This window comes from Crinia signifera, chromosome 6, assembly GCF_055691185.1.
Source record: "Crinia signifera chromosome 6, ASM5569118v1, whole genome shotgun sequence".
Classification (NCBI taxonomy): Eukaryota; Metazoa; Chordata; class Amphibia; order Anura; family Myobatrachidae; genus Crinia; species Crinia signifera.
This window is the reverse complement of record NC_139222.1, coordinates 207,640,341-207,654,606: the sequence shown is the minus strand read 5'-3', so window position 1 is coordinate 207,654,606 and position 14,266 is coordinate 207,640,341. Positions and strand designations below refer to the sequence as shown.

The 14,266-nt window shown below is 43.6% G+C and overlaps 1 protein-coding gene across 1 annotated transcript; it reads right to left on the bottom strand.

The window, feature by feature from the left end:
* Positions 1-8,722: 8,722 nt before the first annotated feature.
* Positions 8,723-12,973, bottom strand: ALYREF (Aly/REF export factor). Its single transcript, XM_083148707.1, has 6 exons — positions 12,632-12,973; positions 12,240-12,371; positions 10,694-10,841; positions 10,558-10,621; positions 10,072-10,252; positions 8,723-8,946 (listed from the first exon to the last, which is right to left on the bottom strand). The coding sequence occupies exons 1-6, from the start codon at positions 12,884-12,886 to the stop codon at positions 8,932-8,934; spliced, it is 795 nt and encodes a 264-aa protein (XP_083004833.1). The 5' UTR covers positions 12,887-12,973; the 3' UTR covers positions 8,723-8,931.
* Between the last annotated feature and the right edge of the window lie 1,293 nt (positions 12,974-14,266).

Sequence of the window (14,266 nt, the reverse complement as noted above, 5' to 3'; positions counted from 1 at the left end):
CGAACCAGATCTTCTATGTCAAGGGCCAATTCTGCATCCAGACCCGGCAATATTTTGTCTAAAGGTGTGGAAATTGAACGGCAAACTCTGAAACATCATAACTTGTCCAATCAAGTAACTGATAAGATACTAAAAGGTGAAAAAAATAAGAGGTCTTCCTTGACATATTATAAAATGTGGAACAAATTTATGGCTTTAAGTAAATTTACAAAAAACGTCTCTATAATACCCACAGCTAAGGTACTACATATCCTATTAGAAGGATTTGAGTTAGGTCTAGCACCGGCTACCATCAAAACGCAGATCGTGGATTTTAGCATGCTGTTGGATAGAAGATTGGCGGAAGAAAAATAGGTCAAGAGATTTGTTACAGCTATGAACAGACAGCATCCACCTTCTTGGTGGCACCATGGGACCTGAATTTGGTACGAATTGTCCTGTAAAAACACCATTTTGAGCCCCTGACAGACATTTTGCTTAAGCGCTTTACATGGAAGGTGGTTTTTCTTGTGGCGATCATGCCAGGCAGCTACATGGTCTTCAATTCATACATGCTCTAACCCAGGGGTTCCCAAACTGTGCGCCATGGCTCCCTGGGGTGCCTCGGGACACAAGCAGGGGTGCCCTGGGTTGGTAGTCCAGGACCAACTCAAATTATTAATGGTTAATTATTTATAAGCAAAACCAGTGCTGGTGGCTGCCAATCATAAAATGTGTACAAACAAACAGAAGCAATTTCTGACCTTTTCCCTATAACTGACCCTAAGAATCGCATATAAATCCTATCTAATTAAAATATTTTTGCCCTGGGGGTGCCGCAAAAAAAATTCTTATACTCTAGGGTGCCGTGATTAAAAAGAGATTGGGAACCCCTGGTCTAACCAGTTCCCAATATCACCAGTATCTTGTGCCCACTTTGGGAATCTAGTTTTCCAATAAACCCTGTCAGAAAAATAATCCTCTCAGTGAACAAATTTTACTTGCATATATTATGGTCTCACTCCCCTTTGTTCTATGCTTAGGTGGACATACTGGTCATGGCTTCCATGGGGATCGTAGAAGAAATATGTGAATTATATTCACCGAAAATGTCTTTTCTTCCTAGAAATTCCATGGCAGCCATTAGTTCCCCTCCCTTATTTGTTTGTAATGAAGGTTCATGAAAAACACAAAACACATAAGGGAGGGAAACTAATGGCTGCCATGGGATCTCTAGGAAGAAAAGGAATTATCGCTGAGCATAATTCACATATTTCTTTAAACTCCCTCCCTTAACATTAAATGGTAAATATATTCGGTACTTATGTAGTATCTGGGCTGCCGATTTTGTGATTGTATGCCTTACCTTAAGGCATACAATCAGATGCGATGCGATTTTGCATAGGATTCAATGTTAAGAAGGTCCTGTTCATTTTCCCACTATCCAAGTGGGCATAGAGTTGATTTTATATAGCGTGGCGAGCGCAGCGAGCCACCGAGCCCGAAGCGTGGCGAGCGGACGCATATTTCTTAAAAAGTATTCTGTGTCCGCTCGCCACAGGTTTATATCCAACTCCATGCCCACTTGGATAGTGGGGAAAGGAAAAGGACCCCTTTTTCCCATTGAATTCTATGTTAAAATGGACTCAGACCATTTTAACATTGAATCCTATGAAAAAATCTTGACCATCGCATCGCATACGATTTGGTCGCATGCGATGCGATGCGATTTCTAAATCGGACGCCCAGATACTACATAAGTACCATATATTCTGTATGAGGTATCCTAACTCACAGAGCCCATGTAAGACAGGAAAATAAGCACTGTGGCATTGATTAGGAGGGTTAGAGTATGAGCAGTAATTTAAGAACCGGTAGCTGGATACACAATGCAGGGGACTAAATTCATCCACTCAGCTCCTGTCATGTTACAGGATGGGAATTATCGGAGCTCAATGGTAAGTAGTTTCTCTCCACATTGCTACTTTCCAATGCTTAGTGCAGGCATGTCCAAACTATGTGTATTGGGTTAAGTGCAGCGCTCTACCCCTTTTTCTGTGTTGGCGTGGTTGGTAAATGAATAATGGGCAGGTGTTGGTGTTAAAAAGCTTTACTTCATAATGCAATAATGTACAGAAAAAAAGTTAAACATAAGTGCATCGGTACAGTCAACAGCTGTAATTATACATACAAATAAATATAAATTTTACATAAACAGTAATGCAAAAGGAAAATCTAAGCACTATAATAAATGACAGGTAATCCTGCATGGAGGGGGTGGGTGTCCCTGGAACAGGGTTCCTGGTTGGTGCAGCTGGATAGGGGGTCCAGATTGAGGGCACCGGGGGGTGGGGATTGGGTTCAAAGTTGATTATCGGTTGGTACAGGTGCAGCGTCCCACTTGCCTGTTTATGAAGATATGCCCTCTGATGTTACAAGAGGTCCAGTCCATGGCTTGCAGGAGCTCGGTGGTGAGTTGTGGGTCCTGGCTGGCAGTCCTCTGGGTGTCTTATTGGAGGTGATCGCCTCAGTCTGGGCGCTCTGTGTGTCCCCTTCTCGGACCGGCTTGACTAATCAGGTGTTCAGCTGTAAGCCGTCTACCTTCTTAGTCCATTAGCCACAGCCGGGGAGCGTCTGACTGAGACCGTAGGCGGAAGTTAGCTAGTATGCGCCCCCCCCCCGTCACGATGCTTAGCCGATGGACCTTGGTTACTCACCTCCTCCCGGCGCTCTCCCTTCTTCGCTCCACTAGCGTCTTCTGCTTCCGTCACTACAGCCAGCTTGGTAACTGCTCCATGATGACTTATTTTTGTCCCGCACTTGTACAGCCACTTCTCCGGGTGTTCTATCTTCCCGATGTTCAAGTTTGTTGTTAGGAGGTTGCTGCTTGGGTGTGCTCCAACGCGTTTCGGCCTGGTGTCGGACTGCTTCTAGGGAGATTTACAGTCTGTGTGTTCCGTCTCTCTGTTATAGGTTGGGGGTGGGACTCGTGTGCCGTCCAGCCTTCTGATTGGTGTTGCATCCGGTGTGCGCGGTATAATTGGCCAGTGCTGCGGCTCCTTCTCCCATTCGTGCTGTTCTGTCTCTCATATTGGATGGGAATTATCGGAGCTCAATGGTAAATAGTTTCTCTCCACATTGCTACTCTCCAATGCTTAGTGCAGGCATGTTCAAACTATCACCCTCCAATGGTTGTGAAACTACACATTCCAAGCATGCCTTGCCATAGTTTTAGCATTCCCTAATAGCAAAAATGTGGCAAGGCATGATGGGACTTGTAGTTTCACAACAGCTGGAGGGCCATAGCATGGACATGCCTGGCTTAGTGCATCTGCCCAATAGTACATACAGGAGGCTCTCTTAGGAAGAGTCAAGTTAATCAAATAAGGATCTTAATTAGGGTAGAGCAGGTATTTAAAAGTTGTCATTAAAAAAAAAAAAAAAAAAACCTAGGTTCTTAGCTTCCATGAGATCTGACAAGAGATAGCAACTATATAAAGAAAAAAAATATATATACAACATAGCAAAGTATGCTGTATTGAGAACTAATGCTGGTGCATGCAAAGGAGAGAAAAAAAATTATGAACCTTCCAGTAACCATAGAATTCCATGGCATAGTCAGAATCACTGTGGTACAGTAAAGTCTTGTGCAACAAATAAGAGTCAAGTGAGAAAAGTGACAAGAGCAGTAGTTCAGGACCAAACAGAGCCAGAAGAAAGTTTCTCAGAAAGTAGTTTCTCTGGATTAGGCTGTAAACTGCATTATGGCAATAAGTTCCTATTGAATATGTGCCGAGTCCCTTTAGATAAAGCCTTATTTTTGGTTTTTACTGTAGACTGGGTTTAACATTCCCACACATTTGTTATATAAAACTCAAATAAAAATGATATTTTCTTTAGGTAAACAATTACCAGTAATTATGATGAATAAAAAGATTTGCGTGGCAATTTTCACACATTTTAACTTGGCACTCAAAGGGTTAATTACTGCAAGTTAACATTCACCACTTCTACAAAAAGGTACAAGCACTAGGTTCTCTTCTTTATGGTAGACTGTTCATATGTGCAGTACTAGTGGTGCATTTAATAGTTAACTGCTGCATGCATTGGGATTTTGAAATTATGACGTTTTACTGCCTGAGCAAATATCACATGGTACAAGGCTAAGAAAAGAAAACAAAATGGCACAGCTGGGGTAAAAGTGGTTTGCTTTTTATGTACAGTACTAAAGGTCTTCTTATGGCATAGGCATGCCAATCATATACAGTAAATACCAGGACTTATGTTTTCAGTATATACGCCAGATAGATATTAATCAGGAGTCAACAAGATCGGATACTCTGATCACTGTATCTCTGTACGGATTCTCGCCTGATCCAAGATTTTAATGCCAATGATACCTGGTTCCTATCTTGTATTTATTCAACTTTTGGTATACAGGTCCAGGGCGTAGCAAGACATAGCAGAAATGCTTACTGGATTAATATTTAACTATTATGAGAAACCTTCTCAGCATTTCCAACTAAACAATCATGACTCATTAACCCTTTGAAAGCAAACATCTTTGACATGTACAAAATAGCCGCTAAAAATGCCAATCGCTCACAGCGACTTTTTGTATAAACAGCCAAGTCAATTAAGTTTAGTTATCTATTGCATAATTTAAAAAAAAAAAGGGCGGCAGGAGTTGTGGGATGTTGGAATTTTTTGCATAAATTTTGAGGATCTCAGGGGTTCCTAGACAAAGCTGAATAGCACAGTGACTACACCAACAGCTTACTGCACACATTAATGTGAAGTTAATCTAAAATATGAGTAGTACTGCGAGTTTATGGTAAGTGCTACAAGTCATTGACTAATATGGTAACCCACTCACATTGAATAAAGGCCTTTGAGTAGGTCACATTACTAAATGTAAACTATTTTGGAAAACAGCTCACCTGCGAATGACATACAACCTATTAGGATCTAGAATGCAGCAATTTAAGTTGGCTGTAATTGGTCACAGATTACCTCAATAAAACTTTTTTTTTTATATGAACCATCTTTCACAGCCACTTCTTGCACACTGCAGCTATAACACAGTATATGGCCGTTAGTTTCAAAACCGTTCTAGCTGCAGTGTGAAAGTGACAGAGATACTACATGTTACAAAAACCTGGTATTTGAAACAGTGTTAAAAGGATCCTACACTTTCCAAACCAATCCATTTTGCAGTGAGAAAGCCTCAGACCTTGGCACTTAATTTGGCAGGGCACATTTCTGCAAAAATTCTGGAAGGAATTTGCGGATGTGCTGATCAATATTGGTATCCCTCGAAGGGAAATATGTCCCAAGGCGTTAATACTGGGTCGGGGCTGTCACCTGATTCAAGGCAGTTGGCCATTAATCTTGGTTCACTTGCCAAGACCTGCATTGCCAGACTCTGGATGGCAGAAAAGGCACTGGATATTAAGGACTGGGTTAACACGGTTAACTATACTTTTGAACACGAGAGAGATGCTTTTCTCTAGAAATATTGGCAGATTTCACTTAATTTGGGATAAATGGTAATTTTCCCCATACTCTAAAAGAGTTTCGGACACTAATTGACATAATAATTGAAGATATACACACTACGTTTAAAATAAGCACCGACACTTAAAAGGGTTTCTAATATATAAGAAGTATATAAATAAAGTCACGATTGTTCGTTAGAGCTAAACACTAAGATAAATAAAAGTAATAACTCACGTTAGATATACACTAAGTACAAATCCATCACTCGTTAGTTAAAGTAACACCAGTAAAATTAAAGCCACTATTGAATGATAGACTGTATAAATAAAGATAACTAAGGGGATTCAGTGGTCTGGACAGATGCACCTAAATAGATGAGGGAAATAAATCTGAGGGGCTTAGGGGAACACGTGTCTCCGTGAGATTCACGGAGTAGGATGATTCAAGTTTCAAGGGGGGGTATCGATCTAGAAAGATAGAACAATTCACCAACTGTTGTATATATGTTGTGTATTATATGTAAGTCCTGTTTTTTTTTTTTTTTTTGGTATTTATGTATGTGCAAGTGTAATGTATGGTGTATATGTATTTTGTACCTTTAAAAGCAATAAAGAAATATTTAAACAAGAAAGCCTCAGACCTGGTATTTTGAACACATGACTGCCACAGAAGGTATTACTATGAATATAACTGAAGTAGTCCAGAAACTATTACCCTGCCATATTACATTAGTATAAACTGGGGATTACCAAGTTTTTGAATCATGGCACCCTAGAGTAGTTCTCAAACTGTCCTCAGGACCCCACATTTTTCAGGCCACTCAACTACAGGTGCATTCATTACCGACACATTTTAAAAGATCCACAGGTGGAGCTTATTATTTAACTCAGGAGTCCTCAAACTTTTACGCTCTGGGACCCCATCAAACAATAAAAAAAAAAAAAAAAATAATGACAGGACCCCAGCAAGTTACTTCAGAAGTTCATCAGATCACATGTGTAGTCCACACATACATGGCAGCATTGTGGAGGCACAAAAATGAGAATCTGAAGTAACAGACAATTCAGGTGTTTCAGACTCCTTGATATCACTGACATTAGAAAAGTCATTAGCCTGATTGTCAGCAACATGGAATCGTGACCCCATGCTGAGAAGGTCAGACTCAGTTTGAGAACCGCTGATTTAACTCAATTGTGATGAGACTTAAAAACATGCACTATGGTGTCCTGAGGACAGACTGAGAACCTGTGCATTAGAGCAGTGGTTCTCAACCTTGGTCCTCAAGGACCCCCAAAAGTGCACGGTTTCCAGGTCTCCACACAGAATCACGTTAAATCAGCTCCACCTGTGATCTTTTAAAATGTTTCAGTGAACAACGAGTGTACTTGCCAGGTGAACTGGAAAACATGCAATGTAGAGGGTTTTTGAGGACAGAGGTTGAAAACCACTGCCCTAGAGCATCAACATTTTTTTCAAGGCACCCCCCTAGGCTAATGAACACACACACTGATTATATATCAGTTCTGTGGTAAAGGACAGGACTTCCCTTCTGTTTGTCGACATTATGATTGTCAGCCACTAGTACTGGTTTTGCCCGTTACATTGCCCATAAATATAACTTGATCTTGGTCCCCCAACCCAAAGCACCCCTGCAAGTGTCCTGAGGCACCTCAAGGCGCATAGGCACAGTTTGGGAACCATGGTATAAAACTCTTTGGAACAGCAAAATTAAACGTAATGCATTTTAACCATGCTCTAGAGTTAGAGAGCAGATTGTTTCTAATCTACCCATAATGGGGCCAATTTCTGTTTACAATGTCTAGATTACAGGTAAAACAGCCAATATACATTTACAATTTAGCTGCGTATAAATATTCAAATAAAAAAAAAAGTGATAGTACCTTTAAATCTGAATTACAGGTGTGATATTAATATATTGTCAAACCATTAGGGTTCCAAATCTGTACGTAACAAACCAGCTTATAACTACACTCCCTGCTAGTAAAAACAGTAACTTTAGGGGCCAGCTGTATCAAGCGTCAAAAAGTGGTAAGAGGCCCATACAAGGTGTGATGGGACCGTGCTATGTGCTTTCCCGCTGGCATCTCACCGCACAAAAAATATGTGCAGCACATACTTTTGTACTGCCTTTGGATTACATGCAAATCATGTGAGCCAATGGAGTACAAAACGCATGAGAAAAATCTCACTGTATGGCCATCTTTAGCCAGCCAATCAGCGCTAACTACCATACTACAGGCAGAGTTTGTGAGGAAAAAAAAAAATAGCCAATTGGCTGGTTGTTTATCACTCTGAAGCTTCATACATCTGTCCTTAAGGGGTTGATCCATAGTCCCCGAAGGATGCGGATGATTTGCGGGTTGTGAATCACCACAACAGGCACACTTTTCAAGCAAATTGGACCTGCAGTAAAGTGCTCACACCCCCGTAAGGGTGCAAGAAATTTTCTGTGAATTCGAACCTGCAAAGGATGCAGGTTAAGCTTAATTCATGTGCAGTTTTCAGCATTAAAACAGCACCTTGCACACTTTGGGACTAATAGGATCAACCCCCAAGTGTGATCCGTTAAGCATTCTGAGCAGAAAGTTGCCCTTCTAGAAGGTACTTCTAACACTACATAAAAGCAGATTTACTACTATGGGCAACTTCATTTTTGAGCTTCAGACATCTTCCCTTTAAGTCTGTTCTTACAAGACATAATTAATTACTCGTGACATGTTTAAGGATATTCATAATTTTAAAATTCATGTTAAAGAGGTGACAGTAAGGGGAGGTAATAAACGGTCTAAAATGTGGACAAACTGCCAATAGAAAACCACTTCTATGCATTTCCCAGTAGGTCCTACAAGTCAACCGATATAGTTGCCATGGGCGACTTACTCATTTCCTGTATCTCACCATGTGAGCGATAAGTATACAAGACCAATTTATAGAAGAAGTCTGTTTTACCATTATTTTTTAGCCTAAGTACTAGCACCTAAGTAAGAAGCTGGTACCAACTAACTAAATATGTACATTTTAGAAATTGAACTGCTACTACAGATTGAAAGACACTAAGCAATGCAGACCCAATGGTATTTAATAGTTACAATACTTCTTGCGTCTGCCTCTTGACAGATCCATTTCATAAAAAGAGCATTTTACATTGGCATAGAGAGGTGAACCCCCCTCAGTTCCAAACAACTTCAAGAAGCACATCATGTGCAATGTCCAGCCAAGAATATAACAAACATGTTTTTTTTATTAGAAGTTAAAGACCACCCTGCCCATGACACGCAGTAAAATTCCTCAGAAAATAAATTGGGGAAAATAAAAACAAAAAAAGTCAATAAAACAAAAACATTCTGCAACTTTACAGGAGTTTAAAACCTAGTCGAAATAAGTGTAGAAAGGATTTCCGGAGCCAAAACAGCACAGAAACAGGAGTGGGAATTAGCTAGTGTCCATCTGTAAGGAGAAAGAAAAAAATAATGAGTCACCAGGGTAAGCCAGCAAATCGGAACAGCTGTTACAGCACCATTTGCTAGTGCTATGGAACAGCTGCAGCAACACAAGACTTTCAAAAAAAGTAGTTTACATGGCGAGCCACAGAACCTTTTCTAAGGCAGAGGGACATGCAACATACCACTTAGGGGAAACAGACCACCACATGACAACTGTACTGAGCATTCTGCTTTTAAGTGAAATTTAAACCACAGCAGCTACATAAATACTTTGAGCGTAGTAGTTTCTACACTAGACCATTTTTTCCAAAAGCAGGGACCTTTGACACCAGCCTGACAAAGCCTGAACCGGTTCTGGTACAGGCAAAGTACATGCCAATTTAAAAACCAATAAACTAATTGGGAAATAGTTAACTGGGGGTACCGAACATATAGAATTTTATTCAATGAGGCAGTGCATCTCCTAAGATAAAGCTTGATACACTTTAGAAGATATATAGTACACTATGTTGATCAGGTTCTAACAAGAGATCACAGCATGTATGGCAGTTTCACATAGATCCGATGGGTGTCAATTCAGATGGGATTTACCGGACAGAAAGCAGATGCATGCATATCATAATGATATGAAATGTGCAGTGTCCACATGGTGCATGGTCAGCTGGGACAGTTTGCATCAAGCTGGAAGCTCTTCAAACGATTGCCCCGCACCAAGCCCTTCCCCAGGGATTAGTCAAATGTTTCTGGCTTTAAATGCCAGGCACACTTAGTCCACATGGTACAACAGCCATAACAGCAATAGAAAATCGCAATCTGCCTTATTCATCTCTGTATCAACTTGAGGTAGAAGTAGAACTAGGATTCAAATTTTCTTAACATATACACAATCATATCTAGGTGTATAGCCAGTGCATCAAACTACCCCAGCTAACAAAATAGCAGAAGTAGGTTGATGCGTATAGGACATTACTGAAATTAACTTAAAGGCGAACCAACACTAATCAAATCCACACAAGGATCATCACTACATGAGCCATTATAAGTCTAAACAGTAAGCAGTGTAGCGATTCATTAAGAAGCTTATACCACTCAAATGTAACTTAAGACAATTGAATCGCTATGTACTTACCCTAGCATTGTAAGCATCAAGCTGGGCATCAAGCTCTTCTGCCGATAACTGTTGCTTTGTATTTCTTGGAGCTCCCCGTCCTCGGCCCCGATTTCCACCCCTGCCTCCTCGCCTGTTTCCTCCACCAGCACCAAAGCCTGTTTGACCACCTCGCAGCCGTGTCATACCACCCCTGGTTAAGCTGAAAATAAAACACAATATAACGTAAGTGTAACAATGCCAGTTTGCTAATGAGTAAAGTTGGATACACACTGGGCGATAGTGATTACACATATTGTTGAAGATGCCTCAAACATCAGTCAGCACGTATGCTTAATATTGTTAAGTATGCACACTCCTCCCCATCATCTGTACATGCAGCTCAATCTGACAATATTGTCAGCAACGGCAAGTACCAGAGTAGGCGCCGCAAACATTTAACTATAGCAGAGACTGGATCGCTAAGTGTGTAGACAGCTTAATTAAGATACAAAAATAGTTTCTCACCTCTGCACAGGTCTCCTTTGTGCTTCTATTTGCGATGTGACCAACTGAATGTTCATAGGGCGACCTAAAAGACAAGCCAACATTAGTTTCTCATTCCAAGGGATAACAAATGAGAAGCCAAACCAAATGAACTTACCATCAAGTGGTACTCCATTATACTGCTTCATTGCTTTTAATGCATCAGCTTTTCTTTCAAAGTGCACATCAGCTGTACCTAAACTTCTGGCGGATCTGTCATAGTGTACTGCTGCCTTCTTAAGGGTACCAAATTCAGCAAAAAGTTCCTGAAAACAAAGTTCATACATGAATATTGAGGCAGTTTCACACAAGTCCCTCACGCAGTAACCTGGTTAAAAAAAAAAAAAAAACATCCAACTCATTACATTAGAAAATCCGGTATTTGTTTCCTAGCACGGCCACACCGATCATGATCTTGGGCATCGCAGGTAAAAAAAAAAATCGCGCCGGTCGCATGCGATGCGACCGACGCGATTTTCCATAGGGAACAATGTTAAATGCCTCAATTTACCCAAATCAACATAGGGAACAATGGTAAATGGGCCAGAAACCCCCCAAAACACCCCTGAACAGTGAAATGGCCCCTCAAAATTAGTTAACGCCACCCCACGATCAACGTGAACCCAAAGCGTGGCGAGCGCAGCAAGCCCGTGAGGGCCGGCGGTACGCGTCCTCCGACCTTTTCATACCCCCACTATCCACGTCGGCGTGGAGTTGAGGATAGAATAGTGTGGGGAGCGCAGCGAGCGGACGCGGATACCTTCACAGGTAAACGCGTCCCTTTGCGGGCTTCACAGGTATCCGCGGGGCTCGCCACACTATTCTATTCTCAACTCCATGCCGACGTGAATAGAGGGGGTACGAAAAGGTCGGAGGACGCGTACCGCTGCGCTCGCCACGCTTCGGGTTCACGTTGATCGTGGGGTGGCGTTAACTGGGGGTTTCTGGCCCATTTACCATTGTTCCCTATGTTGATTTGGGTAAATTGAGGCATTTAACATCGTTCCTTATGGGAAATCGCGGGCATCGCGTCTGGACCATTTAATGCTTTTTTAGCCGCCTGCGATGCGACAGACGCGATTTTGACTTTTTTCAATGCATTTCAAATGGGAAATCGCGGGCATCGCGTCGGTCGCATCGCAGACCACTAAAAATTACCCGCGATTGTGGCCGTGCTAGGAAACAAGTACCGAAAATCCTTTGCAAAGCCTGAAAGTCAACATTAATGTAGGGTACACAACAGAACAATTTGGCCTCAAAACAATTTAGATACAACCTGGACCAGTTGTAAATTGGGCATGTTTTGGGTCATTTCTGATACGATTCCGATGCAGACAGGCTGTTTCACAGATCTTACCTGCAGCAAAATACCATTCAGCTGGGTACAGGTCAAGATCATATCAGATTGTGTGGTCCAACAGATCGTGAGCCGATCGTACGATCTGCATTGTTCTGGAGTGTACCAGGCATAATGTAATATGAGCCCATTACTGGCTAAATCACGAGCATTGTCTTCATATGAGAACAGTAATGAGATACTTCTAACACAGAAGCAGTATAGCAATATCTGGGGCTTTATACAAATTAGTCATGTACAGAGGATTTCTATATGCCACGAATGTATTACATAATACCCCGCCCCCCGGGCCAGAGCCATCACTCACCTGGATATCGGCGTCGGACACCCCAAAGTCCAGGTTAGACACCAGTAGCTTCCCTCCAGTCTCCACGCCCGCCCCGGGCCCGTAGCCGCTCTCAAACAGGTCATGTTGCCACTTATCCGGGAGCTGCTTCGGCTGAAATACAAGAGAGGCCGTTGAGGACGACGGGAGGGGGCACACAGGCACCCACACCCCCAGACAGCCAGCATCCTCCCGCCGGAGCCAGCGAGTGTACGGGGCTGCTCGAACCTTCTCAGGCTGGGCACCCCCTCCTCGATCCGGTCTGTGCGGCTCTCGCGGATCTCAGGCCCCGCCGCTCCATTCGGCCACCGCTTCCGGCACCACCGCTAGGCCGCAGGCCCTCCCTGCCGGCCCCCTGTCCCCGCCACTCATACCCTGCTGTACGGTGTGGGCCGGTTCCTTCCGCCTCGGCTAAGCATTGTCCTTGTACGGGACGGCCATCCCGCTCCCCGGCCGCCGGCATCACCGCCTGCTGCTGACGCTCCTCTGCCAGTACCAAGGCGCCCACCGGCACCTCCACGGGTCACGCCACCTCGGGCGCCTCGACCCCCTCTGCCCCGGCCGGCTGGTCTCTGAGTACGGTTCATCTTGATAATATCGTCAAGGGACATGTCCATCTTGTCCCCCATGGCGGCGTTTGAGTGTCCGGTGCTATGCTATCACGTGTCCGGGCGCGGCTTCCGCTCTAACAATACAACGGGTAGAATGAGCCGCGCTTATATAGCTCCGCCCCACATCACCCTACGTCACTTCCTGTCCCAGATATGACGCGTGCGCTCCAAGGTGGCAGGTGCTACTTCACAGGAGACCTTTGGGGGGCAGCAGTGGAGCATACATACACTCATACACACTCATTGACTGGGCTAAGGCAGCTGGCAGCCCCAGTGAACCTACACGTTTTCCAGGAGTACTTACAAATATAAACTATAACCCCAATGTACTATGGAGGAACAACAGCTGATAGCTCCATATCTGCCACCAGGATTGATCTGAAATCCCGGCGGTCGAAATCCCAGTGTTCAAAATCCTGACGCCGGAATCCCGACCGCCGAAATCCGGACAAGGGGGGGGACGTGGATCGCCCCCACTCCCCCTTGCGGGCCCGGTGCCTCGCTACGCTCGGCACACTAATTTATTCTCCATTTGCCACTGTGGGGGAATGCTCAGCAGCTCTGTGAGCTGCAGGCTATGCCCCCAGCCCCTCTGGCTGTAAGAATAGACACTTTATTCATGAACGACAGGGGGGGACTCCCAACCACCCCCCCAGTTGCAGGACACTGCGACTCCAGACGTTGACTCTCTCCACGGGATGTCACAGCGGTAGATGAGACGGCTTTCAATCACAGTACCCAGCCGCGCCGCTGTCTGCTCTGGACGTGCTCCCGGCTATTCACCATCATCCGCCGGTTGAAGCACGGGATCATCTATCCAGCGTGAGTTCCCTGCAAGCTCCACATTACCATAATAACCCCCCCCTCCTCATCAGCCCATTCATCATCTTGCCCATAACCATTATTGGATGGACTTTTCAAAGGACATCATTTCCTTCATAGGCGTGCGCAGCCCATTTTATTAGGGGGTGCACCATTGGAGGGGGCGTGTCCATCACTATCTACTGGGCGTGTTCATCATCTCCTATTATTACACATAATGAAACACACTAGACATAATGTCACGCACAATAATGCCCATCACACATGCCACACACCGTAATGCCCATTACAAATTATGTTAGGGCTTAAAAAAAATATTATTAAAACAGGGACAATAGGGACTGTGCACGTCGAAGGCGCGCGCCAAAAATTAACACATACTTACATGCATATTACACATCACACAGCCATTACATAGTATACCACATTCCATAATGCCCATTACACGTTGTACGTGTAATTCCCATTACATGTTACGCCTCACACCATGATGCCCATTACACGTTACGCCTCAGACTGTGATGGCCATTACAGATTATGCCATGGGGGGGGGGGGGGGGGGATGTGAAATGTTCT